This window comes from Prosopis cineraria, unplaced genomic scaffold (genome assembly GCF_029017545.1).
Source record: "Prosopis cineraria cultivar Desert tree isolate PC_DT_omini unplaced genomic scaffold, ASM2901754v1 PC6, whole genome shotgun sequence".
NCBI classification, from domain to species: domain Eukaryota; kingdom Viridiplantae; phylum Streptophyta; class Magnoliopsida; order Fabales; family Fabaceae; genus Prosopis; species Prosopis cineraria.
This window is the reverse complement of record NW_026555337.1, coordinates 1,679,290-1,706,975: the sequence shown is the minus strand read 5'-3', so window position 1 is coordinate 1,706,975 and position 27,686 is coordinate 1,679,290. Positions and strand designations below refer to the sequence as shown.

Here is a 27,686-nt window from a genome sequence, read left to right as displayed (position 1 = left end):
TATTAGAAAAAAGAAAATTAAAAAAAAAAAATTGTGAGCGAAAGAAAGGCGCCCCTCATATCCGGACTTTGATTTTCCGAAAATGGACATCAACGGATAAGAAACAAGCTTTATCATCGATCCGCGCTTCTAATATCAGCCATCAAATCATCGTGGCCGCTCATTCATTCATTCTTTGTTTCTTACACGAAAGCATTTGACGGATTGAGAAGACCCAAGACCCCGATCCGCGTGAAATCCTTTAAGCCAATCAGAATCTCACAATTTTTTATATATCTATCACTCGACGCGCCATCTCCTCCTCAATGTTCAATACCTCGTTCCCTTGCATTTCAGTTATCTGCCTTAATCTCAAACCCTAACCCTTCGAATTCTCGAATTCCCACTTCCTATAATGGCACCCAAAGCCGAGAAGAAGCCCGCGGAGAAGAAGCCCGCTGAAGAGAAGAAATCGACGGTGGCCGAGAAAGCTCCGCCGGCGGAGAAGAAGCCCAAGGCCGGAAAGAAGCTGCCGAAGGAGGGCGGGGCTGCTGCTGGAGACAAGAAGAAGAAGAGGAGCAAGAAGAGCATCGAGACTTACAAGATCTACATCTTCAAGGTCCTCAAGCAAGTCCACCCGGACATTGGGATCTCCAGCAAGGCAATGGGTATCATGAACAGCTTCATCAACGACATCTTTGAGAAACTGGCGCAGGAGGCATCTAGGCTTGCTCGTTACAATAAGAAGCCCACAATTACCTCTAGGGAAATCCAGACGGCGGTGAGGCTGGTGTTACCTGGAGAACTTGCTAAGCATGCTGTTTCGGAAGGCACCAAAGCGGTGACCAAATTCACCAGTTCTTAAAATCTGTGGCTGATTGGGTTGTGTGCTGCCGATAAAACGAAGTCTTTTAGACATCGATTCCCGTAAATTTAGGTTTCAGTTTAGCAGTTGTTTTATCCTTCCTTTTCTCCTTTTTTTTTTCCTTGTCTTTTTGGGTTGAATGCCTGTAATTGAAGCTTCTTGTGTATTGTAGAATTAGGACTATAGATTCACATCATGTTGGTATGGCCTCTCAAAGCTATATATGGATTAACTGGAATCAAAGTTTTCTGGAATGTTGGATATTTTCAACGATTCTTCTCTACTGTCGTTTTCTGTATTTCCTTTTATCTGTTCATTTTAAAAACTTAATAACTGATGTGTTTGTCAGTCTGGAATAACAGTAGTCTCCTTCCAATGTGCTTTTACTTTTGATATTCTGTGAGCTGGTCCGCCCGACAGTTGGGATATATATTTCTCAATCCGAAGGGCGCCTAGAGCATTTATTACTGTTACACCGAACTGAGCCATAGCCACCTTAGGTGTCCTCATGGCTGCTGTTGTGGTATAAAACTTGAAAAATTTACTTTTAAATTTAAAATTATTTAAAACGTTATTTTTGGTAGCATTATATTTTTCTGTACATAAAAATTGAAGCAATGGACTTTCTATGTTATATTGATTAAGCTTATTTTTATTAAGCATTAATTTCAAAAGTCAAAGAAATAAGGCAAAAGCTTGATACAAAATGTTTTTATGTTCTATGTTCTTTGAATTTCAGATAACCTCCAATGTGCTTTCCGGAGGTGGAAAAAGAAATGCAAATCAGCAAGCTTGCTCATAGCTTCCTTGAAGCGTACAGTGGATCTCAAAGATCATGAAATTTGGGTGATCGAAAACCTATCGTAGGTATCAGTTGGACAACCTCTGCACAGTCACACTCCCAGATAAACCGCAATCCTAACTCCCAAGCCAACCAAAAGACTCCAGAGAGCACACCACGCCTTTGCAGTAACAAGACCTCAATTCGCGCTGACCTGGACCCATTCAAAAAGAAGTTTGGACTGATTTTTGATCATATAGACTTTTTAAAAAATATAAAATATTTTAAATTTAATTTAAATAAACTCTAGTTGAAATCATCAACTCTATATGTATTTAAAGTAGGTAATTTTAACCAAGCGTAATGGATCAGCCTAAATTTGACTGAAAAAAATAAATGCCAAACTTAATTATATAAGTATTTTTTAAAAAAGTATGATATTTTAAGTTCAATTTATATAAATTTAAGTTGTCTGAATTATAAACTCTACACAACTACCAGCACTTATTTTAAATAAAAATCTCTTCATTACCTTCCCTCAGCCATTCACGCGACACCGCCCCACGCCCCTCTCCTCAAACCCATTATGAAAAGCACCATCAACATTGATCTTCACCCCAACAGCAAGAAGATGATTCCTTAAAAAAATATTCTATTATATTTAAGGGAAGTAGCAAGAAGACAACATGCCAACATATTATCAACTATTAAGAGTGAAAATAGACTAATATCTATTCATAAAAGAGTGAAAATGTATTTTTACTTTTAAATTTTTAAGAACACTGAGCACCTCATGTTGATAAGGGGAAATTTTTTCTATAAATTTTTTTTAAGGAGTAAAAAATCTCTTCTATTAGTTTACTATTTTTTTTTTGCTAAAGTGACATGTGTATGGGGTCCACACACAAAAACAAATAAATTTTGACCATGTCCTATGATGTTAATTTATTTTTGTACTTTTTTTTTAAAAGTGTTAGACGCTTAAAGTATTTTTTTTAGGATCACTAGACATCTTGAAATTTTATTAAAAAATTTAATATATATTGCTAAAATATTAAATATTTTAATAATTTAAATATTATTATTTATAAATATTCATGACAGATCATGGATAAACAATATGCCAAAAAAATATTTATTTAAAAAATATCATCTATCCTATTAATGTGCTATTAAAAAAGTTACTTGATAAGAGAGATGAGAGGAAAAAATCTATTAATTTGGATATTCATTCCTTTCTTTCTTAATATAAAATTGCAAAATAAAAAAAATATTTTTTCGATCTTATTTATAGGATAGAGAGAGAAAAAAAAAATATAGTCCTATATATGGGGCACTAATAAAATTGAAAAATATTTATTTGTGATAAAGGTAAAAACTTGTTAAATTTAAAACAGTTAATAAATTTTAAGATTTTTTTAGTTCTGATAAAACATGCTAGAGGTGACTTATAAATGAAACTAAAAGAGTATTAAAATATTAAATTGAGTGGTGTAATATTTTGAAAAAAAATGTTAATTGATTAAACAAATTATAGATAATGACCTAAAAATTTTAAAGAACTCAATGAATATTAAAAATATGATTCATATTTAAAATATTACAAGTCATCTAGAAAATTTTGAAAAAATAGTTTGATCTATTAATGTTTAAAAATTAATTTATAAATTTTGAATGAACATTTATAAATAATAATATTTAAATTATTAAATATTTTAACAATATTTATTAAATTTTATTTGCACAATATTTCAAAGTACACAGCATTTCTAGGAAAGAATGTAGACTATTAAGTGTTCTTGCCTTTAAAAAAAATTCAAAGACAAATTAGTAACAATGGATATGGTTAAAATTTCATTTGTTATTATGCATAGGTTCCAAACACATGTCATGTTAATAAAAAATAAAAAAATTAACGATTGTTTAATAGGAGGTTTTTTACTGCTCAACAAATTAATTTAGAGATAAAATTGTCCTGTTAATCAATACAGGGTAGCTAGCACACTTAAAAAAAAATTAGAGATAAAAATATACCTTAAGCTCCTATATTAGTTGTGTATATTTGCAGCGTAAGGATTACAGTCTTGAGTCTCGGATATCCAACAGAAACGAATGATACAAGCTCAAAGAAACCTAAACATCCCCATCAATTCTTTCTTCTGTTTTAAGCTCAGCTCATTTAGCACGCCTTAACAACCTTATCCCAGATCCCTGGTTTGACTCACTCTAAGCTGCAAGGAGCAACTAATAATGGTTTTTTTAATTGTTCGAATTTAAGGAAAAAAAACATTTATTTTTTTTAATCTATTCTTTTCAACCCCAACCTAGTTCAAGTTTGAAAAAAACTAAATTAAAACAATTATTTAAAATTAATCTGAATTAAAAGATCAAGGTTTAGGTCTCATGTCACTTCTTGGATTTATTGATTGGATGGTCATTTCACTCAGCATTATTTTCATTTCACTCAGTATGATTTTCTCCAGCCCATATCATGCATACTTTCTTTCTACATGTTAGCGCTTAGGTCGTGAGTAGATTTAGCTAACTGCTTTACAAATTTATTGTCCTTCCTGTAAAATTGTTTTTATATCTCGGCTGAGATTTATTACTGTCTCGTTACGGGCATAGTTCCTTACGACCTGCCACGAAGGGTTCTTAAATTCGAAGAGATTGTAGAACCCCTTCAATATGCTCAAGGCACAATATCGAACTATTCTCAATAGACATGGTGTTACGCCAACAAAGAACGAACTAAAATCGAGGTGATTTCATTCAATGATTCAATATGACAATTACATCACAAGCCTACATCATTTTAAGTGCTTTGAGACGTTTTGCTAGAGCTTAAGCCTAATAGCTAATTTACATCACACAAACAAAAATACGAATGGGCTAAAAATAGAATCAAGCTTTCTTGGGGGACTTAGTGGCCTTCGATGGAGACTTGGGCTCTTTAGTGGCCTTGTCTGTCTTCTTGGGCAGGAGCACTGGGTTAATGTTGGGGAGGACGCCTCCATGAGCTATGGTCACGCCCGCCAGAAGTTTCCCAAGCTCCTCATCGTTCCTCACCGCGAGGAGAACATGCCTAGGGATTATCCTGTTTTTCTTGTTATCTCGAGCTGCATTTCCAGCCAACTCCAAAACCTGCACAGCCGCGTATATATGATGAATCAGTCAGCACGAAATTGTCCGTATGCAATCTAAACATGCCAGGATAGATAGGACCGTCGTCAAATGGATCAAAAGGCCTTCCGTCCTTTCCAAATGAATTAAGATTCAATCGCTAATATATATACAAATTATTCAGAAATTGAAATCGGAAAAACCCTGAAATTGCATTGAGGGATCTCACATTCCCAACGGCACTAATACGAGATCTACCGGCAGTGAAAGCTAGGATCGCACTAATCGATTAGAAAATTAAAGAGTAGAATTACCTCAGCAGCTAAGTACTCAAGGACAGCGGCCAGGTAAACTGGAGCACCGGTTCCAACACGCTGTGAGTACCTTCCTTTCTTCAAATACCGACCAATTCTTCCAACAGGAAATTGAAGACCGGCCTTGACAGACCTGGACACTGGCTTCTTCTTCGGCCCGCCGCCTTTTCTTCCTCCAGCGCCTTTCTTCACCTTCACGGTTGAATCCATTAAATCCTGCTTCGTTCGCCGCTTGGTGACGGGACAGATTTCAGGGGCGCTAGATTTGTAGTACTGACGCAAAATCAGATGATAATCTGGAACGCGAGGTCGGTAATTTATAGAGCTTCGGACTAAAAGGGTGATTCTAAAGGATGTCACAGCGAGCGCAACGTGGGAAGTTGGATCAAGAATTATCGACGGCCCAGATGTTTTTGAACAGCTATCCGCGTGATTTGAAGTCAGCGAATGGGAAGCCAGTTTTTATTCCCCTTGTTTTCTTTTGTTTTCCTCCTTTCGCTTGAACTGTTTTGAAGTTTTAAATAAAACATCCAAGGTATGACGCTGGTCATTATTCCTTGTTTATTATGAATAATTTGTATATTTTGTATTTTATGCACCCACATTTATGATAGATAGCTTGAGAAAAGTAGTTTTAAAAAAAAATTAAAAATTCAATTTCTTATGCTTGAGAATATCAATTCAATAAATTGTAAATGAAAAATTAAACAATTATTCAAAAAATTATTTTCATGCTATATTGACAATTTCCAAATATATTCTTATTTAATAACCAATAAAATCTGACAACAAAATAAATTAATAATTTTTTATAGAAAATATTAGGGACTTTAATATCAGGAGCAAAAGGAGAGGACTAGCTGGGCTGTGCCCCCTCCAAAGTTTTAAATTTTTTTAAGTATTACATATAAATTATATGCTTTCAACTCCTTCAAAATATATAAACACTTCATAGCGTATATGTTTTTTTTTATCTTAGCTCCCTTATTATTGAATCTTGGATTATTTACCTTTGTTTAGCATGTTGGAATGCAAAAGGGCATTCAATCCATGTTAAAAGAAAGACATTGCTATCAAGTTGAAAAAAAAGATATATCAAAAGGAAATAACTCCTTATCCTCTTAATAGTATCTTAAAACATAAAGATCCTAATATTTTAACTTCTGAATAAGATAATATACATAACCAAGACTATATTAATGGTGCTATAGAACAATATCATTACTTATTTTGAGATTGAGGCATGTGATAACATAAAAATTAAAAAAATTCAGTCGAATCATATTGAAGCTTTTGCTCCTACTTTAGATATAAGTATTAATGAGATTCAACAGGCAACTCTTAATCAAGAAAAAAAAATTATGAAAGTAAATTCTACACGTGGTAGTTAAGAATTTTGAAACAATTAATGATGGTATCCAATTTTAATCAGCCTCTGCTCTATCTAATTCGTCTATTATGCCATCCAGAGCTGATGTTATTGCAAATATGGAACCACATACTGTTCATAAACCATATGGTCCCCTCCAATATTATCTTATTCATTGGAATGGATTTCCATATCTATATGTTATGCTTCTACATGCTCAAATTATTTACTGTTCACTTGATAACCATTTATTGGCATCTGATTTGCTAGAAAGAGTTTTCAAATAGAAACACAGTTCAAAATCTCTCAATCCCATCATACTTTCAAAGCATATCCATAATTTATAAAATATATCCTCATATATTACATTTTATCATTTATTACTCTATAGCTTCTTTTCTCACATAATTAGGTGCATTGTCGTCATATTCTCAGATATGTGATATGACTTATACTCTTGCGACCTGCCACTACTTAGCATGTGTGACACGCCATATATTTACTTAACGCAATGATTAACCAACCTTATATTCTCCGTATTTCCTCAAGCTGAAACCGTGGGCTATAATACTGATTAGGGCTCCGTCCGTATGATTAGACTACCTAAGTTTACCAATTGTAAGGTGTGACCCAGCCAAAGATCATAGGACTCACTCTCAAACCATAGCTTTCCCTATTCTTAAATCCCTGGGGTGTCTCATATCCTAGGCTGTTCTCCTCATTGAATCAGTGGAGATAGCTAAGTTCTAGTCCCTTGACAAATTATGAGACAGTCCCTCTACAAACAATGGGATAAGGCTATAGCCCCTGTGTACCGGAAGGCAGCCTAATTACCATATGAATTTTTTCTACTCCTAAATTTCTAGGTGAACTCCTGTTACTGTTCATGCCATAAACCATACTCACTTGTTCTCACTCTTTACTTTCACACACTCACTATTACAACAATTACATTGGGATCAGAACCTTGCGCTGCCCAAGTGTGCATTCTCATCTTTTTCTCAAAATTCATTTCTTATTAACACAAAAATATTTCTACACATCATCACATTCATTTCTAAAAAATATAGACATATTCATAGTAAAATCCTTTTAACTTTGCACTTGCATTTTCAAGCACAAAAATGGCTTTTTCATGCACTCAAAAAAGATAATATATAGTTCTCACTTAAACAACCAATATCATGCGTGTAAGCATTTACAATTTTATATTCACAAATAATTAATAATCAATTAACATATAACTACCCAAAGTAGAATTTCTCCCCAATTTCCTCAAACCTTTGAAAGATTAAAGGTTTACCTCTTAATCAATTAGCTTTCAAGTTTGAATTTTCACTCCAATAAGTGACCAAGAGCCAAAACTACAATCAACAAGTTGAATTCCATCAACATAACAAAGTCAAACATTTGAATCCTCAGTCTCTATTTCTAAATTGCCCAACCTTCACTTTACAAAAGGTGAAGCCTAACCATTAGGTTTAATAATTACCTTTAGCCCCCAATAGCATTAATAAGTCATTAAGTCCTCATTAATGGCATCATAAACTTCCAACCACCCACAATAAATGAAATTTTCGAGTATTTATGGTGCACAACAACCCAAGACACTAAAACTCATTATACCTAGGTTTAGATACTTCAATCTACCCCCATTAACTCTAATTATGTCAACAAATTTAGACCCATGACCCATATGGACTGAAATCCCACTTTCATTATTAAACCCTAACCATAAACTTATAAATGTGGAAGAAAAGGGGAGATTAATGAATATCATACTTACCTTGGGTGTTTGTAGCCTTCAAAATACTCTCAAAGTGATCTCCAAGTAAACCCTAGCAGAGCTATAACGCGTCACTTCTGTCTCTATTTTCTCTTCTTTCTTTTTTATTTCATTTTGCGTATGATAAAGTGCAGAAAATGGCCATGCGCCGTGGTGGACGCACATGTCGCGACGCATGGCATATATAGGTCTTCCCTCGCTTAGAGATGGCTGTGCGCCATGGCGGACGATCTACGCACCGCGGCATATGGCATAACAACTTTAACTCTTCCTTTTCTTCTCCTTTCAATGGCCGGGTGGTCCGTCTCAATACCAGACACACGACTAGGGCTAAAATGGCATCAAACATGATTACTAGATCTCTTTGGCACACAACATTTCAATTTACTTAATTATCTTAATTAGGTTTAATTAATCAAGGAATTAAAACTCAGGATGTTACACCACAATACCCTCCTCGTTTACTCTCACCCTCCTCTTGCCTCTTGCCTCCTACCTCCTCCCTCCATCTCCTTCTGTTTTTACTGTCAACCCATCATGCCATCACCATCTTTCATGAGTTCTGGATTTGTTCCTCTCTGATGCTTCTTGTTCCATAATCTTTCTTGGCTTTTTGTTGGAAACCTTTGCCTTGGACAAATACCATATTGCTTCCTCATCAACGATTCATGTTTCATCGTCTTCTCTTACTACTTTTTAACATTGTTGATAGAGGGTGTTTTTGTGATTTTCTGTTTGTGGTTTCCATTTCTAGATTTGTTCCAATTTATAATTTCTAGAATTTGTATTTCTATGATATCTACATTTGGAAGAAAGAGAAAGAAGACATAAAGAGGGTTTATGACATCTATACCCACTGCGGGAGAAGGAAAAAACCAATGGAGTATTAGAATTTTTCCTCTTTCCCCCATGAATTTTATGGTCATTTAATATTAATTTGTATTTAATTAAATATAAAAATTTATTTTCCTTAGAGTCATTCCAAGCAAACATCTTATAATCACTGTTACATTATATTTCATTCCATTCTCATTAATTTGGTGAACCAAACGAGCATTTAGAATTTTGAAAATCATTGAATACTTTTTTATCGTTCGTACCTTTATAATCTCTTAACTTTTAAAATTCAAAATAGCAACAATCCTTACAATAAATTAAGGCTAGCAAAGTAAAAAGAATTTTTGACATAATAATTAAATTTCTTATTTCCTATGTTGAAAACTTAAAGAATATATAAGAAAAAAATGAAAGGAATATTTGTTAGGTTGTTTTTTTTATAGTGACCCAACCTCACAGTTACTTTATAAAATTAAGACGAATTGAATTGAATTGAATGGGGCTGTTTGGCACTTTATCCTTGCAAGCGATTTTCATCACAATTATATATCAGTTTCGCACACAAAATTTTTAAAAGATTTATTTATATAAATAGTGCGGCTCTCAATAGATTTGATATAGGTGTGTGTGCGTATTGATAATTAAAGCTAACTTAAATTTAGGTTTTATCCTAAGAAAAAGATTAAGCTTGAGACCAATCAAATTAAATTATGAGGCTCTTTATGGGGAAAAAAAGTTATAAGGCCTATTTGGTTTGATTCAATGTAAGATGATGTAATCTTGATACATTTCCCACATTCATATTTTTTGGTGGGTCTATTGTAAGGCAAAGAAAATTACATTGAGCAAAGGAGATTGCATGAAATGATGTATTAAGGATGACATCATTGAACCTATCTAATCCCCATTCCTAGTACCTTGAGCTTACTTTTATGCCAAAATACCCCTCATTCTCACCTCAACTCCCATCAATGGCTTCTTCCCTCTCACCCTCCTTCTCAAGTGACAATATCTTCTCGTTTCCTCCCATTCTCCTTTTGGTACCATCCTCCTGTGGACCATATATGAGTTTGATGCCAACACGGCAACACCACATTAACTTACTTTTTTGCAAATATGAGTTTGGCCACCCTCTTTAATTTCAAGTGTGAAGTTAAGAACAGCCCATCAAAAAGCGATCCATTACTCATCTTGCTCGTGTGAATCCTTTAAACCCTGCTTTAGATTAAAGTATCAACGTTCTTTGTTGAAACTAATTTTAGTCACATATAAAAAAAAACAAATCCTACAAAGTGATTTCGACCTTGTAGGAAACGATGAAAGAAGATAGTAGAAGTTAGAGGAGGGGAAGGAACTTGTAAGGGGAGGGTAGTTGTGTCTTTTTAATTTTCATGTTAGTTAAATAAAAGATAAATAATCAATTTGATTCTCTAATCCTTAAATATCATGCTAAACAAATCCATATAACCTCCATTACATTTCACTACTAACCTTGACTTCCCTACAATTACATAAACCAAACAGGTCATTAGTCTCCATAAGAGCAATTTAAGACATATTAGGCAATACTTTAAAAATTAAATTAGTCATTGAATCGGTTAAAGTGCTGGTTCATGGTTCATTAGTTGAACCGGATATAATAAAAAATATATTTTAGTTAAATATTACTTATTGTAAATAAAAATAATATACCAAGATATATTTTTAGGTGGTTTGCAATAATCAAATTAAATAAAAACTAAAATAGTTAAACACTATAAATATAATATATGTATTATAATAAATGAGATATTAATTATAAAAAAATTTAGCATTCCAAATAAATTGATATTTGTAAAAATAATTTATTTATAGAGACTGTAAAAAATATTAAGGTATGCAAACAAGTAAAGATCTTATTTAAAAAATTTGATTTCTTTAACCAACATTTTTGAAAAATTGGTCAAAAAACTAAAAGTAAAAAATTGATAACAAAAGTATTTAAGAGTCAGCTAATCTATATCCATATCGTACAAACATCTTCCTCATGCAACTTCTCCATCTGATCATTTCATATTAATGATAATAAGTAATTAACGCACATGTCTCAAGAATGCAAGCTTTTTGTCCTTGTATCACTTATTTCCGGATCACGCTTTTCAAGTTCTGAGAAGCAAAAAGCAGCTCTTTCCCTTCTCCAGTTGTGCATGCCTGAAAATCAGTTGCTGTATTTTCTTCCCCTTTCTCGTCTGCCATTTATGATTTTCTTCGCTTTCCTTCTTTCTTCTTCTTTCTTCACCCACAGTTTCTTCTTCTTCTTCTCCTTTCTTTTAGCCATGGAAAAGGGTTAACATCACAAGCACTTCGCAGTGCAGCCATAAAAGAGAAGAATTGCTGGAGGCCTTTAGGGGTTAAAACTTGGAAAAAAAATGAGAGAAAATTGACCTATCGGTTCTTTAAAATCGCTTCGAGTTTGCAGTTTTTAAGTGATTTCTAGATGCTATAGTGATCGGCCGGTCCAGTCTAATTTTCAAATCACTAATATTGAACTTTTCTAAAATGTGATAGTCTCAGGCTAACTTAAATAACAGGTTGACAGTTGTTAGTAGGGTCATTCACACTACCCAAAACCCAAGCAACTCGGCCTTGCTCAAGTCCTCTAGGCTCTTGGGGTTGGGTATCAGACCATGGTTGAATCTAGTCCTGCCTTGCTTGAACATATGCATTCTTTTTAAATTTTTTTGTAAAAATTTTTATTTTATGATATTATTCTTGGTAAAGAGTTATCATGTGCTATATTGTTTTCATGATCATTTTAAAAAATTTATTATTACAATTTTTTTAATCTCTTTCAAAATTCAAAATTTAACTTTAATTAATATTATATGAAAACAATTGATTGTTGTTGATTATATGTAATTTTAAAAATTACTTTTGATCTAATATTAGTTTTATAAATAATATATTTCATTAGGTTAGGGTTGATGTCCAGCCTGACCTACCATGTGTGACCTCATGTTAGTATGGCAGTGCAAGACGAGAAGAAACCCTCCCTCTCCTCAGGTCTAAAGATGAAAGAAAATTGATATCACCCGAATTTGAATCAAAGACTTTTGGTGTGTGTGATTGGTGTGAATAGCCACCGCAACACCGCGTTAATAGAATAATGCATGTTTTATTTAAAAAAATTAATTATTTAATTTTTACAATTTTAATTAAATTATTTTTAATCTTGAACTTTAACTTATTGTAATTTATTTTTTATAATTTTAATTTAACTATAATTCAATTTTTGAACTTTGCTTATTATAATTCAGTCCTAATAGTTTCAACTATTTAAATATCATTCTTTATATTCTTAAAAATAACATTATAAAAATTAATTTTTTTAAAAAAATTAATATTTATAAAGATTAAAAGTGTTTTGTTATTTAAAATTTTAGCAATAAATTTTAACATAAGTTTAATCTTTATGCTTTTATTTTGTAAAATATAATGATTAATATTTAAGTGGTTGAAACTTAAAAATTAAATTACAAGAGTTAAAATTTATAGATGTGAAAGTAAGGTTAGAGAAGTGAGAGTAAAACCCAAAAATTGTCTATTTGGTACATGAAAACCTAATTCTTCGAGAATTTCACTTTCACCAAAATTGATGGAACCTAATTTCATCCTACCCACTTTTATCTTTATCCTTCAAGCTCTCACCTTCTCTCCTCTTCCTTGACGAGACCAACAACCCACCTCCTTCCTTGATGGCTACTATCAGCAATGGCAATGGAGCTTGACCGAGTTCATAATGATCGATGACCCATCACCACCATCGTCCCTTTATTCTTTAGCGTGGCACAGTAGATTTCAATGATGCCATAGATATAGAAGAGAGGGATTTGACCCACCATTTTTGATTCAACTTCAAAGAGGGTGCAATAGAGGATGATGACGGACGATGATAACTCCAATGAGGATGATAGCACACTGATGATTCTAGACCGATGGACGATAATTTCTAGTTTGATTTCCTTTTCAATCTATGCCTTCAGTTACTCTATTTCATCTGGAAGTCAATTTAATTCATTTCTAGTCCATCTCATGACAATTTGATTTCTTTGATTTAGTTTTCTCTTTTGCTTTTTTTTTTTATATGAGTTGATGATCTTTTAGTTTCAATTTTCAGGGTGCTTGTATGGTGGTTTCAATTCAAAACTGAATGACTGCAGGGTGGTGGGCAGGGGTTTTCGAAGCAAGGGCTTTTAAATCTTTTTACATTATAAATGAATATATTAATTAAAATTTATATATCATTTTTATTAACGTGTCAAATATATTTTTAAACTCAATTTTATTTTTAACTCTATTTTTACTTTTTTTAAAATTTTTTTATCATATCAAACGGGTCATAAATTATAATGAAATTAAAATTTTAAGAATTAAATTATAATAAATTAAAATTTAAAAATTAAATTATAATTAAGGTAAAATTATGGAAATTAAATGATGGTGATGAGGATAATGATTATGATTATTTATTTATTTATTTATTTTAATATTTATGGGTTGTGACATTTGAGTCGGCCCTTTTACCAGCGGCTGATAAGACTGCTGGATCTTTTATTACCCTGCTCCCACCACAAGAGTCTTCGGGGAACCCTAATCTTCCTCCTCCCGTCCGTTTTCTCTTTAAGCTCCAACGATCTCTATCTCTCTCTGTTTCTGTGTTGAAGGTGAAAGTTAGTAGTCATGTCTGCAGCTCTGGATATGACCCTTGATGATATCATCAAGAAAAACAAGAAATCTGGATCTGGTAACTCCAGAGGTCGCGGCCGAGGATCTGGTCCTGGTCCTACTCGCCGTTTCCCCAATCGTGCCGCCAACCGTGCAGCTCCTTACACAACTACAAAGGTATACCAAAGATTCTGATAATTTTCGGCGAGCTTCTTTAAAATCCACATGCTTTCGATTCGATATTCCTTTGAGTTAGATGACGTTATGCGAGCACCAGGTTGATTTATCTTCATTTTTTGGACGATCAGGCACCGGAGGCGACATGGCAGCATGATATGTTTGCAGATCAGCCCGTGGCACCGCTCGCAGCTCAAGGTGGTCGAGCGTCTTCTATAGAAACCGGGACTAAGCTCTACATATCTAATTTGGATTACGGTGTTTCGAACGAGGATATTAAGGTACTGTTCTATTTAATATTAACGGTCCTAACATGCATCTATCTCTTGTAAATAACAGTTTTACGTTCCCTACAAACTCGCCCCATAACTTTCGATCTTAACCCGTTTTGTTTTTGATTTGGCATGACTTGTACCTTTGAATTTTAGATCAGTGTGAGTAAAGAGGCTTCAGGTGGTTTTCGTTTAGAATTTTAATTTTTCTGAACCTGCATATTTATTGGTTCCTGTGACCTATAGAGCTTATGAATTTCCTGTGGATATAGATGAGTAGCAGTATGTTTGTTATATAACAGTTCTTGGTATAGTTACACACCGTGTTTTATTTGACCTTGTTTCTTATGGCTTTACCTACGACCTACAGTTTATGCATTCTTGTCTTGTTAATTGTATGCATGCGCTTTAACTTCAATTGACTTTATTTCAATTCTAATACATCCATAATGCACTCGCGATGTGACTTCATGCATTAGGCTTGGATTAGTGTCAAATCTCATCAGTACGAAACAAAAATAGAGGAATTTTGTTAAGTTCTTTATTTTTTTGGTATTTTTTTGCCTTAGCAGAAACTAATCCTACAATTACGAAGTTTCATGTGTACAAATGTTTAGTCAGTTGTTTTTGGTCTCTTATTTTATATTTTAAAAAAAATGCTTCATTCATATTTTGATTTTTTACCTTTTTATTTTTTGTTTCAAATTTTAAGGTTGAGATACTTAAAGAAATTTCATGTGTCATGTTTAAAGTTTTTATTGCATTTTTATAGGAGTTGTTTTCTGAAGTTGGTGACCTAAAACGGTATGCAATCCATTACGACAGGAGTGGCAGATCAAAGGTATTTTGTCAAGTTGCCATATTTGGTCCTTTTCATGAAATCGTCTTTGTACTGATGCATTTTATAAAACTTTTCTAGGGCACAGCAGAAGTAGTCTTTTCACGACGGGTTGATGCTGTAGCCGCTGTGAAGAGATACCACAATGTTCAACTTGATGGTAAACCAATGAAGATAGAGATTGTGGGGACGAACATTGCCACACCTACGGCAGCTCCTGCTGCCAATGGAGCTGTTGGAAATACAAACGGTGTTCCTAGAATGTATGCCCTTCACCAATGGATATTTCATTCATGAATTAATTAATTGATTATCTTGAATTATCTGATTCTTGATTGATTATTTCTTGCATATTATTATCACCTTGCAGTGCATGTAGTATATATATTTTTTGTTTGAAAATTTGAGGAAGTCTTTTATTGCTTGTTTCTGATTTTGTGTGTTTGGAATTTTTTCTGAGCTTGCTGCGAAAGATGGTTGAGAAATATCTTCAATGATTTAGCTGTAGAAAATGGGATTATATTTTACAATAGAGATAGCTGTGTGGTTTGACATTTGTGCTGCCAATAACCTAATTATAGTCATTTTATATCTTTTTACTGTCAGCACTCAGATGATTTCCTCCTTAGGGTCGTGAATTCATCCAGAATATTATACTCCTTTTTTCTTCATTATGTTTTGAAGATTCTTTCATGGATCACCTATGTGTCATCCTCCTCCTATGTATTAAGTCAATGAAACTTTGGCTTGGAGATTTAAACTCGCAGTTGGGTTAGTGTTATTAAAAGTAGTCTAAAGTTGCCAGTTGAAACTAATTTTAGGTGGTAAGTGTGGGATGTGTTAGAGATAGTGTCAAGGGTTCAAACTCTCTTGGTGTAACTAAAAAAAGAGTAGTCAAAAAGTCTGTTGGAAGTTGTGTTTTTAAAGAGCTCGGTTTTTTGAGATAACTGTTTCTTTATAAAGGCGAGTTTTTCTTTATGACCCAGGGAATTAATTCTAAAGTAATTCTTATACTAATTAATTCTAAATTCCAAAATACAGAGCATGGAATCGTTTATCGGTTTGCATTCCAGAATACCCCGAGGTTGCGTTCTAACATTTTTGTGGTTACTGTGCGCATGTATCCTATTCTTTGAGCTTATTAGGAAGATGATTTTCAATGCGTTGGTCTTTGAATGTCTTCTGCAATATCTGGTAGATAATTGGATTGCAAGGAAACTGATAATTCATGTGATCTCTTGTAATTTTGTTTATTTTGTTGCTCCGCATGTGTAAACATTGGGCCGCCTTGAGCTCTGGAATTTGAATTAAGCATTGAAACTGAGTTGTTTTTATTTTATTACCTGAGGTTATGTTTTAGTCTGAAGAAAGAGGGTAATCTTGTGATTGTTAAGTTTTCTTTTTCTTTTTTGTTTGAAGGCTTATGTGTCCTAAATCTGTCTTTTGAGCAGTGGCCAAGGTAGGGGTGGGGCACTTGGAAGGCCACGTGGTGGAGGTAGAGGACGTGGCTTTCAGAGGGGTCGAGGACGTGGAAGAGGTCGTGGAGAGAAGGTTTCTGCAGAAGATCTTGATGCTGAGTTGGAGAAGTATCATTCAGAGGCAATGCAAATAAACTGAAGGCCATGTCATGTGTTCTAGTTTTTTTCCTATTGCTTCTGTGGTTGTCAGGTGCCTGGTTCCAGAATGGCACCTATTTATGTATCTTTATCACAGTCCTACTTTTTAGGGGAAGGGAGAGATGCTTCGTGAGTGGAAACTAACGACTTGATGTATGGAGTTTGGGCTTCTGTTGTCTATTATTCTTTATCCTTGGGTATGAAATCTGGGTTGACAATCAGAGGTCAGCATGTTATCTGCGCGCATGCTTGCTTTCATTGGCTTTAATCATTTGTTTTAAGCAACAAGTGGGTCATGGAAGGGGAAACTATGATTTCATCTGTTCATACAAAGCAAGCACTGGCTGCAAGATATGAGGCTGCAGAATTCACCAACTGCTGCTTTGTGAGTTGGTTAGACAGTGGAATCTTCAAATGAGGTAGATTCCCTGCTCCTTCCTCCTGCATGCCCCCCGCCCCCGAGAAAGAAAATCTTGTGATATCGTTATCATAACTTTGGCCTGTTGTAACTGCCTGATTGGTAGATGCTGTTAGCTGGTTCGATTTGTCGTCTTAAGAAATTTCTTATATATTGTGTTAAGAGGACATTGTCGTTGACTATTTTGGTAATTCTGGCATATTTATCTAGTGAGATGGAATCCATCATCTGTTTTACTTTACATATCCAGTTGAGTGCACGGGTCAAGGTAGTGCAGGTCAGCCAATGAAGATTTAGAAATTCCCTGTTGGGTTGTTACAGGAGTAGGCTTTGATGCTATGCAGACGATTTCTGCGGCATTCATGTTCTGTTGCCTGTCGAGAATGCTGAATTGTTTTCGCAAGACCTGCAGTTTTCAAAATCTCGTGATGTGCTTTGCGTGCTAGTCAATATTCAGAATTTATCTGTTACAAGTTAAATTGATAAAGATGGGAAGGGCTTTTCACATTTAGCGGAGTTTGGTCGGTTGGCAGTTGGGATTTGGTGGCTGTGTCGGACCTAATACCCTACGGTCATACCTGTGTACGCCTTCCTAACTACTGGTTTGTTGTGGGAGGATTTACATGCTGCCTGATTACAGTGGAACTAGTGCACAGGCCATCGGTATGAGGGCTCCACCGAACTTTGCATCTTTATTGCTCTGTTGAGTTTATTGTGGAAGAGGCCACAGCCCTAATAATTTTCCGTTGTCCATTATGTGCCCTGTGAAGGATGCATTAGTCCATTAACTAGTTAAAGTTTATCCATTGTCTAGAGTTGCGAAGCTCTTGGCTGTTGCAGCAAATCTCTGTTGATGCATCCTGTGGACTACGGATAAGCGGTTCGAGATTGTACAATGCCGCTCTTAGCTTCTCTTGAACAATTTCAGCGCCTGATTATAGCTCTCTGAACCTTCAAATTTTATGTCATCTTGAGAGAAGCATGAGACTCGTGAATCTTTTTACTGAGGTGTGGTTCTTTGGTAATGTATAATATTTAAACCGTCGTCTAGTAGCAGAACACAACAAACTATTTGTGATGGCAACATTTTCCTCAAAATTCATGACGGATTTAAATCATTCACTTTTGCCTACTATATTGAAGCTAGACCGTGCCGAACTTTCTACAGTTCCTGTTTAGGGAGTAACAAGCACAGGAAATTTCGACATAGGGTCACTCCATGCCCCCTTGCTGCAATGATATGCATCCTTTTGGAAATAAATTATTTACCGTGCCTGTCGTCTGAAAATTGAAATTTTCAGCCATGCACGTCAACAAGAAACTGAACACCCCTTCCCCACCCAAAAAAAAGAGGGAAAAATGGCAAGCTAGAAGTGGGGCAATCTACGAAGATTTTGGGTTGCCGAACTTCTCCCAGAAAGAAAGGATGAATCTCCATAAATACAGAAATACTGCCTTCACACAAGAAACCATGAAGTTCCAACATGAGGAGGGCCAGTACCATGGATATAGCAATCTGAAGAAGAGACTTATGAGATGCCTAAAATATCGCCCAACCTGTACCGCGTCATTAAAAATTTGCATTAGCAGCGCAAAATCAACTGAATGATCCGAAAACTCGGTTGTTATCCAAGAAATGAAGGCTAAAAAAATTTACAGGACACTCATTTGGGCGAAAGATAACAGAAATGGAGCTCATCTAAGTTTATAAATTAAATTTGAGCACGAAGGAACAGAAATAAAATATAAATATACTCACTGGAAAAAGCAAATCTAATGCTTCCCATGCGGCATGACGGACAGTTCTAGTGGGATACAATGGACCACCCGGAGAAGTGAAACTATACAAGCATGTTTTCAATCTTATACTTGAAGTCAGTCTCAGTTCCATCCCTGTGATAATATGACCCGAAGAACACAGCAAAAACTAGGTAAGGTCGAGATAAGAGTGTCAGCCTATATTCAGCCTAAAGCATCTGGAGGATAAATTGTACCTTGAAGTACTTTAATTTCTTTAAGGTAATGTAGCAGCACCGGTTCCACTTTTAACTTTTGAAGCTGACCAACAAAAGAATTTCAACAGCTTCAGACAGGATTAGATCTTGATTTCTTAATGGTAAAAATGACTACCGAGCAATGAAATGTACTTGAACAGTCAGTTCGGTCACGAATATATCTGCTGGACCACCAACCAATATTGCGTTTGGAAAATCAGGGCATTGTTTCAAGAAGCTCTCCATTTTGTCAGCTGCAAGTAGAACAATTTATTATATGATAATAGTGCCATTCCCAGTCAATAGGCTCACCCACCATTCCTGATGATGTTTACCTGAGTTATAAAATAGAATAAATCTTGAAAGCAAAAGATACATCTCTCGCTGAGCCTGATAATTTTGTGAAGAGTAGTGAATTTCAGAATACATTTGCAAGCAAGAATAACACAAAAGGGAATTTTATCTTTTGTTCAAAGGGTGAACTGACCTGTACAGGAATTTTATTCAATCGTGAGTTGTCCAATGCAACATCCTCCAGAAGGTACTGAACTCAAGGGGAAAAATACAAATAAAAATACACAAATAAATTGTTAAGCATTACCATCAATCAAATTGTTCAAAATCACATATATGGAATATAAACATAAGATTATCAGTATGACTCTTACATGAAAGAGGGACTGGAAACGCCTTGTGTTTGTTTGAATGTCAATCCTGTTCATGACCAAATATTTTATTGCAAGAACGTTTCAGGATTAGATTAAGTCTATCAGAAAGCTGCTAAGTCCATTCCAAGAGGTTGTAGCTCATGCAAATTGACTCGTGAGTTTTTACATTTGCCATCATTTTTATTCTGCTGCTTGGAATATATTCTTTTTGAACTGACAATTAAAAAGGACAAAGAAATTGACTTGAAGGTTGAAGCAAATAAATTCACACAATCTCAAGATTGATATGGAAAGTTGGAAAACACTTAAACCTTTTTCCTTTTAGAAGTCAAAAATTATGGAAGGATGTAAATATCAAGCTTGATTTATAACGTCATATTTTTAACCTTTTCCTTTTAGAAGTTGAAAATTATGGATGAATTCAAATATCAAGCTTGATTTATGGCGTTATATTATTGTCCAAGGATGGTATATGAAGATTCACACAACTTAGGTGCCAAGAGACAGTCACACTGCTGTGGATTTCTGGAGGGGTTTGGTTAAGAAAAGAAGCTGAGGTGGCTTCTTCAGAGATCCAATTGTGCAGTGGTTAGAAGTGAATAAGAGAGAAGAAGAAAGGGATAGACCACGCACAATTATAGGGGTGGCGCAGGAAAATGTGGAAAAATAGAAATGATAGGTGTTTGGCGGTGCTAACAGTCACTCAAATGAGGAGACAAGAAATATGGTTTTCTGTTGGGTTGATTATGCTGTCAAAGCCAGATGATATGCGATAGAAGAAATTAGGCTAGCCAGGTTGTGATATGAAGGGAGGATGGAAAGCAGCACTAGGGAAGCCAAGGGTGGGTTAAATTAAATACAGGTGGAGCTTGCGTGGATGACCCAGGGGAGGAGTTATTCATGATCAGGATGGAAGATGGATTCTGGGATTTCCCACTGATTTGAGGCGGTCATGCATTTAACTGCAGAAGAATGGGGCTTGGTTATGGGGATGGAGTTAGCATCGGAGCTGAGTTTTAGAAGAGTTGAGGTAAAATCTGATGCACTTGTTTGGTCAGGAGTCTATAGAAGGAAATTATTGAGTCGTTGGATCTCCTGTACAGAACACTGAAAGAGTTGTTGGCTAGATTGTGGGAGGTTTAAAATGAAATACAAACCTAGAATTGCTAATGCTTGCACAGATAGTTTAGCTAAACATGGTTTAGCTTTGGAAATGGGTAAACAAGTATGAGCTACTGTTCTTGAAAGAAATAGATAAGTGTTTTCTCATGAGGTCATAGGATCACTTTTGTACCCGTAAATAAAAAGGATAACATTTTATAACAATATTTACAAGATCTATAATTTACAAGATTAGATCAGGCCTGGCAGGCAGTTATATGTAATAAAAAATTTAGTAGCCATTTATAACAACTTGAATTCATACCAGAAAACATTTGTGGCGCCTTGAACCAAAGCAGATGAATAGCGAAGAAGCACTTCTGGATTGTCAAGTTGAACCTCAAATAACTGCATAAAGGTTAGAAGTTCTAAGGCAGTAGTCATTTTGTAACACTACAGGAAGCTAGGGCAAAAGAGTTAGTTGCAAAGTACAAGCTCAGGGTAGCATTAAAAATTAAAATTAATTTTAATTGAACTTTATTTTGTTCCCTTTGTTGTGCCAAAAGCACAGATTTTTAAATCAATTCATTTTGGCTTGTTGATCATTGATTAAGAAGCATTTTACTGTCAAATAACACTGGATACTGAAAACGTTGAAGCTCGACTGATTTATATCTCTTATTATAGGGAGGCGCACAATTAATGCCAATAAATATCAATTTATGGGGAGAAAAAAGCTATGAAAACTAACCAATGGAATCTAGAATGAAATTAGAAACAGTTGTCGTCTCATCGAACCTCAAACATCAAGCCATGACAAAATTAGATATACAATGTAGCTATGTGAAGGTCCAATTCAAATGAAACAGGACTAATTATATGGATAAGATTTCTGACTGTAAGGTTACAAACATGGGGTTTGCCCCCCAAAAAAAAAAAAAAAGGTTACAAGCATGGGGAAAGAGGTTGGTCTCAATTGGGTTTTTTGTTGTCTTTAGCATGATGATGATGGAACTGGGAAAATGCAGGTGTACAGACAAGTGACAACACTAAGCTAAAACAGTTTCTAATTCATGGAAAATGCCTCTTTCTTTAAATGACAGAATGGCAAAAATAGTCTAGATTGCCTTTTAATACTTAACAGTATTTAATGAATGAGGATCATGATTGAAAAACCAACATCAATGTCATTCTATATGCTCACCTTTATTTGATTGAAATAAGAAAAATAACTGGGAAAAAAAAAGAAATACTACTGAAGCTGAGTAATTCATTTCTATTGCAGGCAAGTATCCAGATGAAAGTTCATACATTTAAACACCCAAACAAAACAGTAAGAAAGATCACACAACTAACGAAGAAAAAAGATACTGTCAAGTAAATAACATGATACAGTAGATGCATCTACTTACATACCCATTTGTGGAACAAGAGAGCAAAAATATGGGAGGCAAATGACTGGCTCCACAGTTGGACAATCAAATCAAGGATAGGCTTTCCATTTTCAGGCATCCGCACAAAATAATCAGCAAGCACATCATAGAAACATAACAGGCCATCACCGTCAGCTGATGAAGAAATTGCATCTTCATCCTTCCCGAAAATTATATCTATTTATGTCCAAAGATTAGTGTTTGCAATTGGTAACCTGTTTTGAAATTAAGAACAGAAGCGCCCAAAAACATATTTTTTTGACTCCTAGAACGTATGTAACTTTGACCACAATGATCAACACTTTGGGCCCATTTGGTTCAAAGAAATAAAGGGAGTGTAATGTAATATAATGGTAGGGAATATAACGTAATGAAATGATGATTACATGGTATTTGTTTGGTATGACATTTAGGAATGGTAAAATAAAATTTATTTTTGATATTTAGTTAAATACAAATTAAATTAAAAAAACAACTATCCTTTTAAAAAAATTTTAAAAAAAAGGCACCCCCTTTCTCTTTTATCTTCTACACCATCATCGCCCATCACCCCACTACCGACAACAATGGACAACTAATCTAATGGCACCTTGCATAGAAATCATACAAAAGCAACAATGAACCATAATCATGGAGATTGATTTCGCTAATCTAATATAGCAAGCAAGGGATGCCGAGTCAAATGGATCCGGTGGTGAACACAGATCTGCAAGTTGAACAGGGGCGACAGGGTTCTAGTTTAGGTGGTGTGGTGTTGTTGATGTCATTGCCAACGATGAGGAGAAGCGAAGGTTGTTGCCGCCAGTGAGGTTGAGGATGGAGGCACACAAGGAAGGGGAACAGATTCATTCAATGATGGGTGTAGTGTCAGCGCCGCATGATGAAGATGAGAAGGGTGAAGAGTTAGAAAGGTAGCGGGAATGGGAATTGCAAAGGTTTTGTTATGCACCTCATTCCTGCTTTTAAGGGAATCAGGAAGCCATAATGTAATCCCTATTATATTACTAAGGTGAAACCAAACAACATGAATTACCAAACAGGATTATAGGTAAACTTGATTCATGGAATCCATCCAAACGGGCCATTTTAGTTGTGAATACAACTAAAAATAACTTCCCATTACTTAGATCTAACGCTCAGCGGGCACCTCATTAAATCAGTTACATCAAGCAAAATATGTAATCTGCAATACGCTTTCCATTTAGATTTTCTTAAACATACATAATATAGCTGAGAACGTGTTATCCAAAAGAAATATGTGATTGACGATGTAATCACAATTTCAAGCAAAACAATCATCTTTTAAAATGTAGACATTTCAAGCATGTAACGTGTGCAGATCATTCAAAAAAAAAAAAAAAGGGCCTGTGCTGACTTGAACCACAATCCGTAAGACAGACATGCCGACTTGAAGAAAGCATCTAAATATGCATCAATGTGAACTGAACCTAAAATATAAACTAGTTCAGCGGAAAAATCAAGTTGCTAATCGTGTATCTCTCATCCATCGTTTAGAACTCACCCTTAGCTCGGTCATCGACTTCTAAAGCTATGTCTGCAAATAGCTCTTGTAGCAGATTGCGCCTCTGCGACGAATTAACAATCGCCTGCAACAATTTATCACACGTAATTCAATTCAGACCAAAAAAAAAAAAAAATCGCCCCCTTCTATATTTGGCCTTCTTAAAAGCATAGTCAAGCAGGTATGAGTTATCATTAATTCTTATGAGAATGGAAAAATCGACGAATATTCAAATCAACTATTAGCTGAAAGATATATAATCTCATTCGCGGAGATTTTAAGAAATAAACATTCAGTCTCAACAAATCCAGACGGGACAACATAGAAAGAGAAGATATTCCAATATCGAGCGCTAATTTAATATCATCCAAACGGTAGGAGAAAGAGTCAATACGCAATTAGGAAATGCTACCAGCCATACCATGAAGGACAACTGTTCTCAGATCCATTTCATTTTCTTAAGCATCCAAACATAGACTAAAAGAAATTCGAAGAGAGTGCGAGAAAAGGAGATAACGAACCCGCTGGAGCTTCTTGTGAATGGCTTGAGAGAGAGCATCGAGATATCCAGAGCGTCGGGGGGCAGATTGAGCTCCAGCAGTCATATCCGAGAAGAAGCAACCAGAAAGCAGGAGGAATCAGAACCTCATGCACCACAAAACCCTAGTCCTAATTCCGATACGGACATGTCCTCGACATCTACAAAGATACTGGCGATAGCAGTGCGAGAAATCAAATCCAATCGACTCAGCAATAGCAGAGGGAAAAGTTATGAATCGCAATCTACTGTTTGGTCTTAACCGACTACACCGACATAATCAGCAAGAAGTCCCTCCCATTCTTGTGTTCATTATTCCTCACATTACACGTTGAGATACAAATACATCAGCATTAGTAACGGCGTATGTCTGACGGTGGTTTTTATTTTAATGGTTTGGCGAACAGTGACGAGTCTGGCGAGAAAGAGAGGGTGGCCACGGCAGAGCACGGTGCAGTGATGGAGACGTGCGGAATTTTGCTCAAATGCTTTGCCAGGTGGCGCGCTGGGAGACAGTGGAGTGCTATGTGGATTACCATTTCTCACACGTGTCATTTTATTGGATTTGGATTTGGTCGTTTGGACTTTGGATGAGTTCGGAGGTAACCATCGAGTAAGTCAGAGATGCACGCAAGAATCGGGTTTCTTCTCTTCAAAATTAAAACCGCTGCCGTCCCCGAAAATAATGACCGCCAAAACAGCGGCTGTAGTTTTAAACCAGACCGGATCACCAATTCCGAGTTACTGCGAAGAAACGGCGGGAGGGTTACTCCGTGACGTGGCGCCTTCATAGTTACGAGCAATTGGTTTGGAACCTTTTATTTTTTTATTTTTAATTAATTACTTTTATTCAGTTTTTCTGGCTACATTTGTATTCATTTATTTGTTCTTTTATTATTTCTTTAATGAAATTATAGAATAAATCTATACTTGTTATTACCGACAGATATTGATAAGAAAATGAATATGGACTAGCAATTAATGAATTTTAATCCTCTGAATTTAATATTAATAAATTTATGTGAAGTTTTTTTTTTAAAGGTGGAAGATTTTATATTTTATAAAAATAATAAAATAAATAAAAATATTAATACTAAAAAAGAATTCACCTAAATTCATCAATTTCAAGTTTCAACTTCAAAAAACTTGAATCCGTGATGAATTTGGTTACTTGCATAAGATCAACATGAAAAACATAAGATAAAATTTTAGGTAGGAATCCTTGACCTAAGATAATAAATAAAAACCCTTAATATTTTTAAAATTTCACTAAAGGACCTCATATGGAATTTCTTCTGAATTTATGTTAGAAATGACAAAATTACTCTAATTTAAATGAACAACCTAAATTTGTTTTTTCTCATATTATATGTTGCTTATTTACTTATGGAATGTTATTTGTTTTCTTACTTTACTTATTTATGACCCTTGAAATGGAATCAAGTGAAAGTAGGCCTATAAATAAGTGAATAGAGAAATAAATAATATTTAATAAGTAAATGGGCAACATACAGTATATAAACAAACATGTCGTTTATGTTGTTCATTTAAATAAGAATAATTTATTATTTTCATCACAAATTCAAACGAAATTCCGTACAGAACCTTTAGTGAAATTTTAAAATTTTATGATTCTTTTTCTTATTATCTTGGGTCAGGGTCCTGCCTAAAATTTCTCCAAAACATAATGTAATGTGATGACTGTTATTGGATTTTACTTGGTTGACCACGTCAAAATTATTTTTTTTTTATTTTCAAAATAAATAAAATGGCCCTAGTAGATGGTAGATATGTATGAGGATGGATGTGTTTGCATGTCTCTCCATAATCCATAAAATCATCATAAGACACCATTTTTCAAAACTTCAATTAATAATCAATTATGACTTTGAAACTCTGGGGAAAATTATTTGAAGCTCCATCTAATAATTAATTATTTTAAAACTCTATTTAATTATCAATGTTTTTTAGTAATTAATCTTATCCAACTCAAATCTAAATACGCCTGACAATAGCTGGTGGAAGTTAAGGATGGTGGCTGGCAATTACAAGGAAGAAGGAGATAACTGATGTGATCGTGTTTTGTCTCGATTTCGAATGTATAGTTCTGGGCTTCTGGCGCCCCCCCCCCCCCCCCCCCCAAAAAAAAAGAACCAATATAAAGAGAATTATGTACATCGCAAATTTAATTAGTGTGATCATAGTTGGCAAAAAAAAAAAAATAGCGTGATCATATGAAACATATACAGTATAAGAAGAATTTCAGTTAAACATTATCGACTTAATTTCAGATGGATTCAAAAAAATTTAAAATTTTAATTCATTTTAAAGAAGAAGAAAAGTCAAAAGAATTTGGGCAGTGAAAAAAATTAAAATACCTTTACTTATTATACAGAATTATTAATTATTAATTTTTTTACTTTGCCTGTTAATTTATGAATATGAGTTGCAAATTATATGAGTTGATATATCAATAATTATATAAGACTTGACATCAGTTTTTAATCATAAATAGTAACATTAGTTATTGAATTGTTAACTTTACTTCAGTTGTAAATTACTGATAAATCATGTAATTTACTAACATTAATTATAAATTATTGACAGATCATGCATGTCATTACTTTACAAATAATGTTAGTAAATTAACATTTAAAATTAAAAAATTAACAACTAATGTTGCTAATTGTCTGACAAATGAACATATTTTGCAAATGATATTTATAAATTAACAAGTGTAATAAAAAAATTAATAACTAATTATTTTGCATAACATATGAAAGATATTTTAGCTTTTTCATTGTCAAAATTTTCTTAACCTTTTCTCTTAAATTGAACTAAAATTTTAAAATATTTTTAAATTCACCTAAAATAGTCCCTTTCCTGATTTTTAACTTTTAACTAAAATTCTCCTTACAATATATTCTCTCTTAATGCACGCAGCTCAAATTGGGAAAGAAATCTTCAAACGAGAGGGTCCAAATCACATCTTATCGGTTTGTTAACTATTGGACGGGTCTCCATCAACAGTCGCGGAGACATGTGTACCCCTTCAAATGAGAAAAATTGCTGATATGAGCAATAGTATTCAAATTTTGCACCCTTTTTTAAATATTTTGCGTTTTAAATTCATCAACCCGGAGCCAAAATTAAATTGTTTTTAACTTAGAGTCCAGAAAATTTTAACCCACAATTTCACCATAGCCAAGCATTAATATTGTTTTGAAATTAGGAAAAAAAACAAAGAATAACTTGGCAAAAAAATTGAAGAGTGCCTTCGCGTCGCTCAATCTGGCTACAACAACTGCCTCTGGTTTTTTAAGCAAAAAACTTGAAGCAAGAATCTTGCTA

The 27,686-nt window shown here is 34.5% G+C and overlaps 4 protein-coding genes across 4 annotated transcripts; 2 read left to right on the top strand and 2 right to left on the bottom strand.

Annotated features, from left to right (window-relative positions):
* The first annotated feature begins 297 nt into the window (after positions 1-297).
* Positions 298-1,114, top strand: LOC129313643 (probable histone H2B.1). Its single transcript, XM_054956920.1, has one exon. It carries the CDS (start codon positions 395-397, stop codon positions 842-844), a length of 450 nt encoding a protein of 149 aa, XP_054812895.1. The 5' UTR covers positions 298-394; the 3' UTR covers positions 845-1,114.
* A 3,255-nt stretch (positions 1,115-4,369) lies between these two features.
* On the bottom strand, positions 4,370-5,352 carry LOC129313728 (histone H2A-like). Its single transcript, XM_054957072.1, has 2 exons — positions 5,063-5,352; positions 4,370-4,769 (listed from the first exon to the last, which is right to left on the bottom strand). Exons 1-2 carry the CDS (start codon positions 5,270-5,272, stop codon positions 4,530-4,532), a joined length of 450 nt encoding a protein of 149 aa, XP_054813047.1. The 5' UTR covers positions 5,273-5,352; the 3' UTR covers positions 4,370-4,529.
* An 8,276-nt stretch (positions 5,353-13,628) lies between these two features.
* On the top strand, positions 13,629-17,288 carry LOC129312400 (THO complex subunit 4A). The gene is made up of 5 exons (XM_054954985.1): positions 13,629-13,935; positions 14,067-14,216; positions 14,980-15,048; positions 15,127-15,308; positions 16,497-17,288. The coding sequence occupies exons 1-5, from the start codon at positions 13,774-13,776 to the stop codon at positions 16,660-16,662; spliced, it is 729 nt and encodes a 242-aa protein (XP_054810960.1). The 5' UTR covers positions 13,629-13,773; the 3' UTR covers positions 16,663-17,288.
* Positions 17,289-18,150: 862 nt separating this feature from the next.
* Positions 18,151-24,895, bottom strand: LOC129312399 (uncharacterized). The gene is made up of 11 exons (XM_054954983.1): positions 24,319-24,895; positions 23,798-23,882; positions 22,259-22,452; positions 21,168-21,250; positions 19,742-19,787; positions 19,561-19,617; positions 19,409-19,463; positions 19,227-19,327; positions 19,074-19,137; positions 18,839-18,972; positions 18,151-18,636 (listed from the first exon to the last, which is right to left on the bottom strand). Exons 1-11 carry the CDS (start codon positions 24,400-24,402, stop codon positions 18,463-18,465), a joined length of 1,077 nt encoding a protein of 358 aa, XP_054810958.1. The 5' UTR covers positions 24,403-24,895; the 3' UTR covers positions 18,151-18,462.
* Between the last annotated feature and the right edge of the window lie 2,791 nt (positions 24,896-27,686).

Coding starts and splice junctions, on each gene's coding strand:
- LOC129313643 (XM_054956920.1), top strand. CDS start 395: ATGGCACCCAAAGCCGAGAAGAAGCCCGCGGAGAAGAAGCCCGCTGAA.
- LOC129313728 (XM_054957072.1), bottom strand. CDS start 5,272: ATGGATTCAACCGTGAAGGTGAAGAAAGGCGCTGGAGGAAGAAAAGGC. Junction 4,770..5,062: donor TTGAGTACTTAGCTGCTGAG/GTAATTCTACTC, acceptor GCGGCTGTGCAG/GTTTTGGAGTTGGCTGGAAA.
- LOC129312400 (XM_054954985.1), top strand. CDS start 13,774: ATGTCTGCAGCTCTGGATATGACCCTTGATGATATCATCAAGAAAAAC. Junction 14,217..14,979: donor TTTCGAACGAGGATATTAAG/GTACTGTTCTAT, acceptor GCATTTTTATAG/GAGTTGTTTTCTGAAGTTGG. Junction 15,049..15,126: donor ACAGGAGTGGCAGATCAAAG/GTATTTTGTCAA, acceptor AAACTTTTCTAG/GGCACAGCAGAAGTAGTCTT.
- LOC129312399 (XM_054954983.1), bottom strand. CDS start 24,402: ATGACTGCTGGAGCTCAATCTGCCCCCCGACGCTCTGGATATCTCGAT. Junction 22,453..23,797: donor AGTCGATGACCGAGCTAAGG/GTGAGTTCTAAA, acceptor GGACATAAATAG/ATATAATTTTCGGGAAGGAT. Junction 18,973..19,073: donor AGAAATTAAAGTACTTCAAG/GTACAATTTATC, acceptor ATATTATCACAG/GGATGGAACTGAGACTGACT.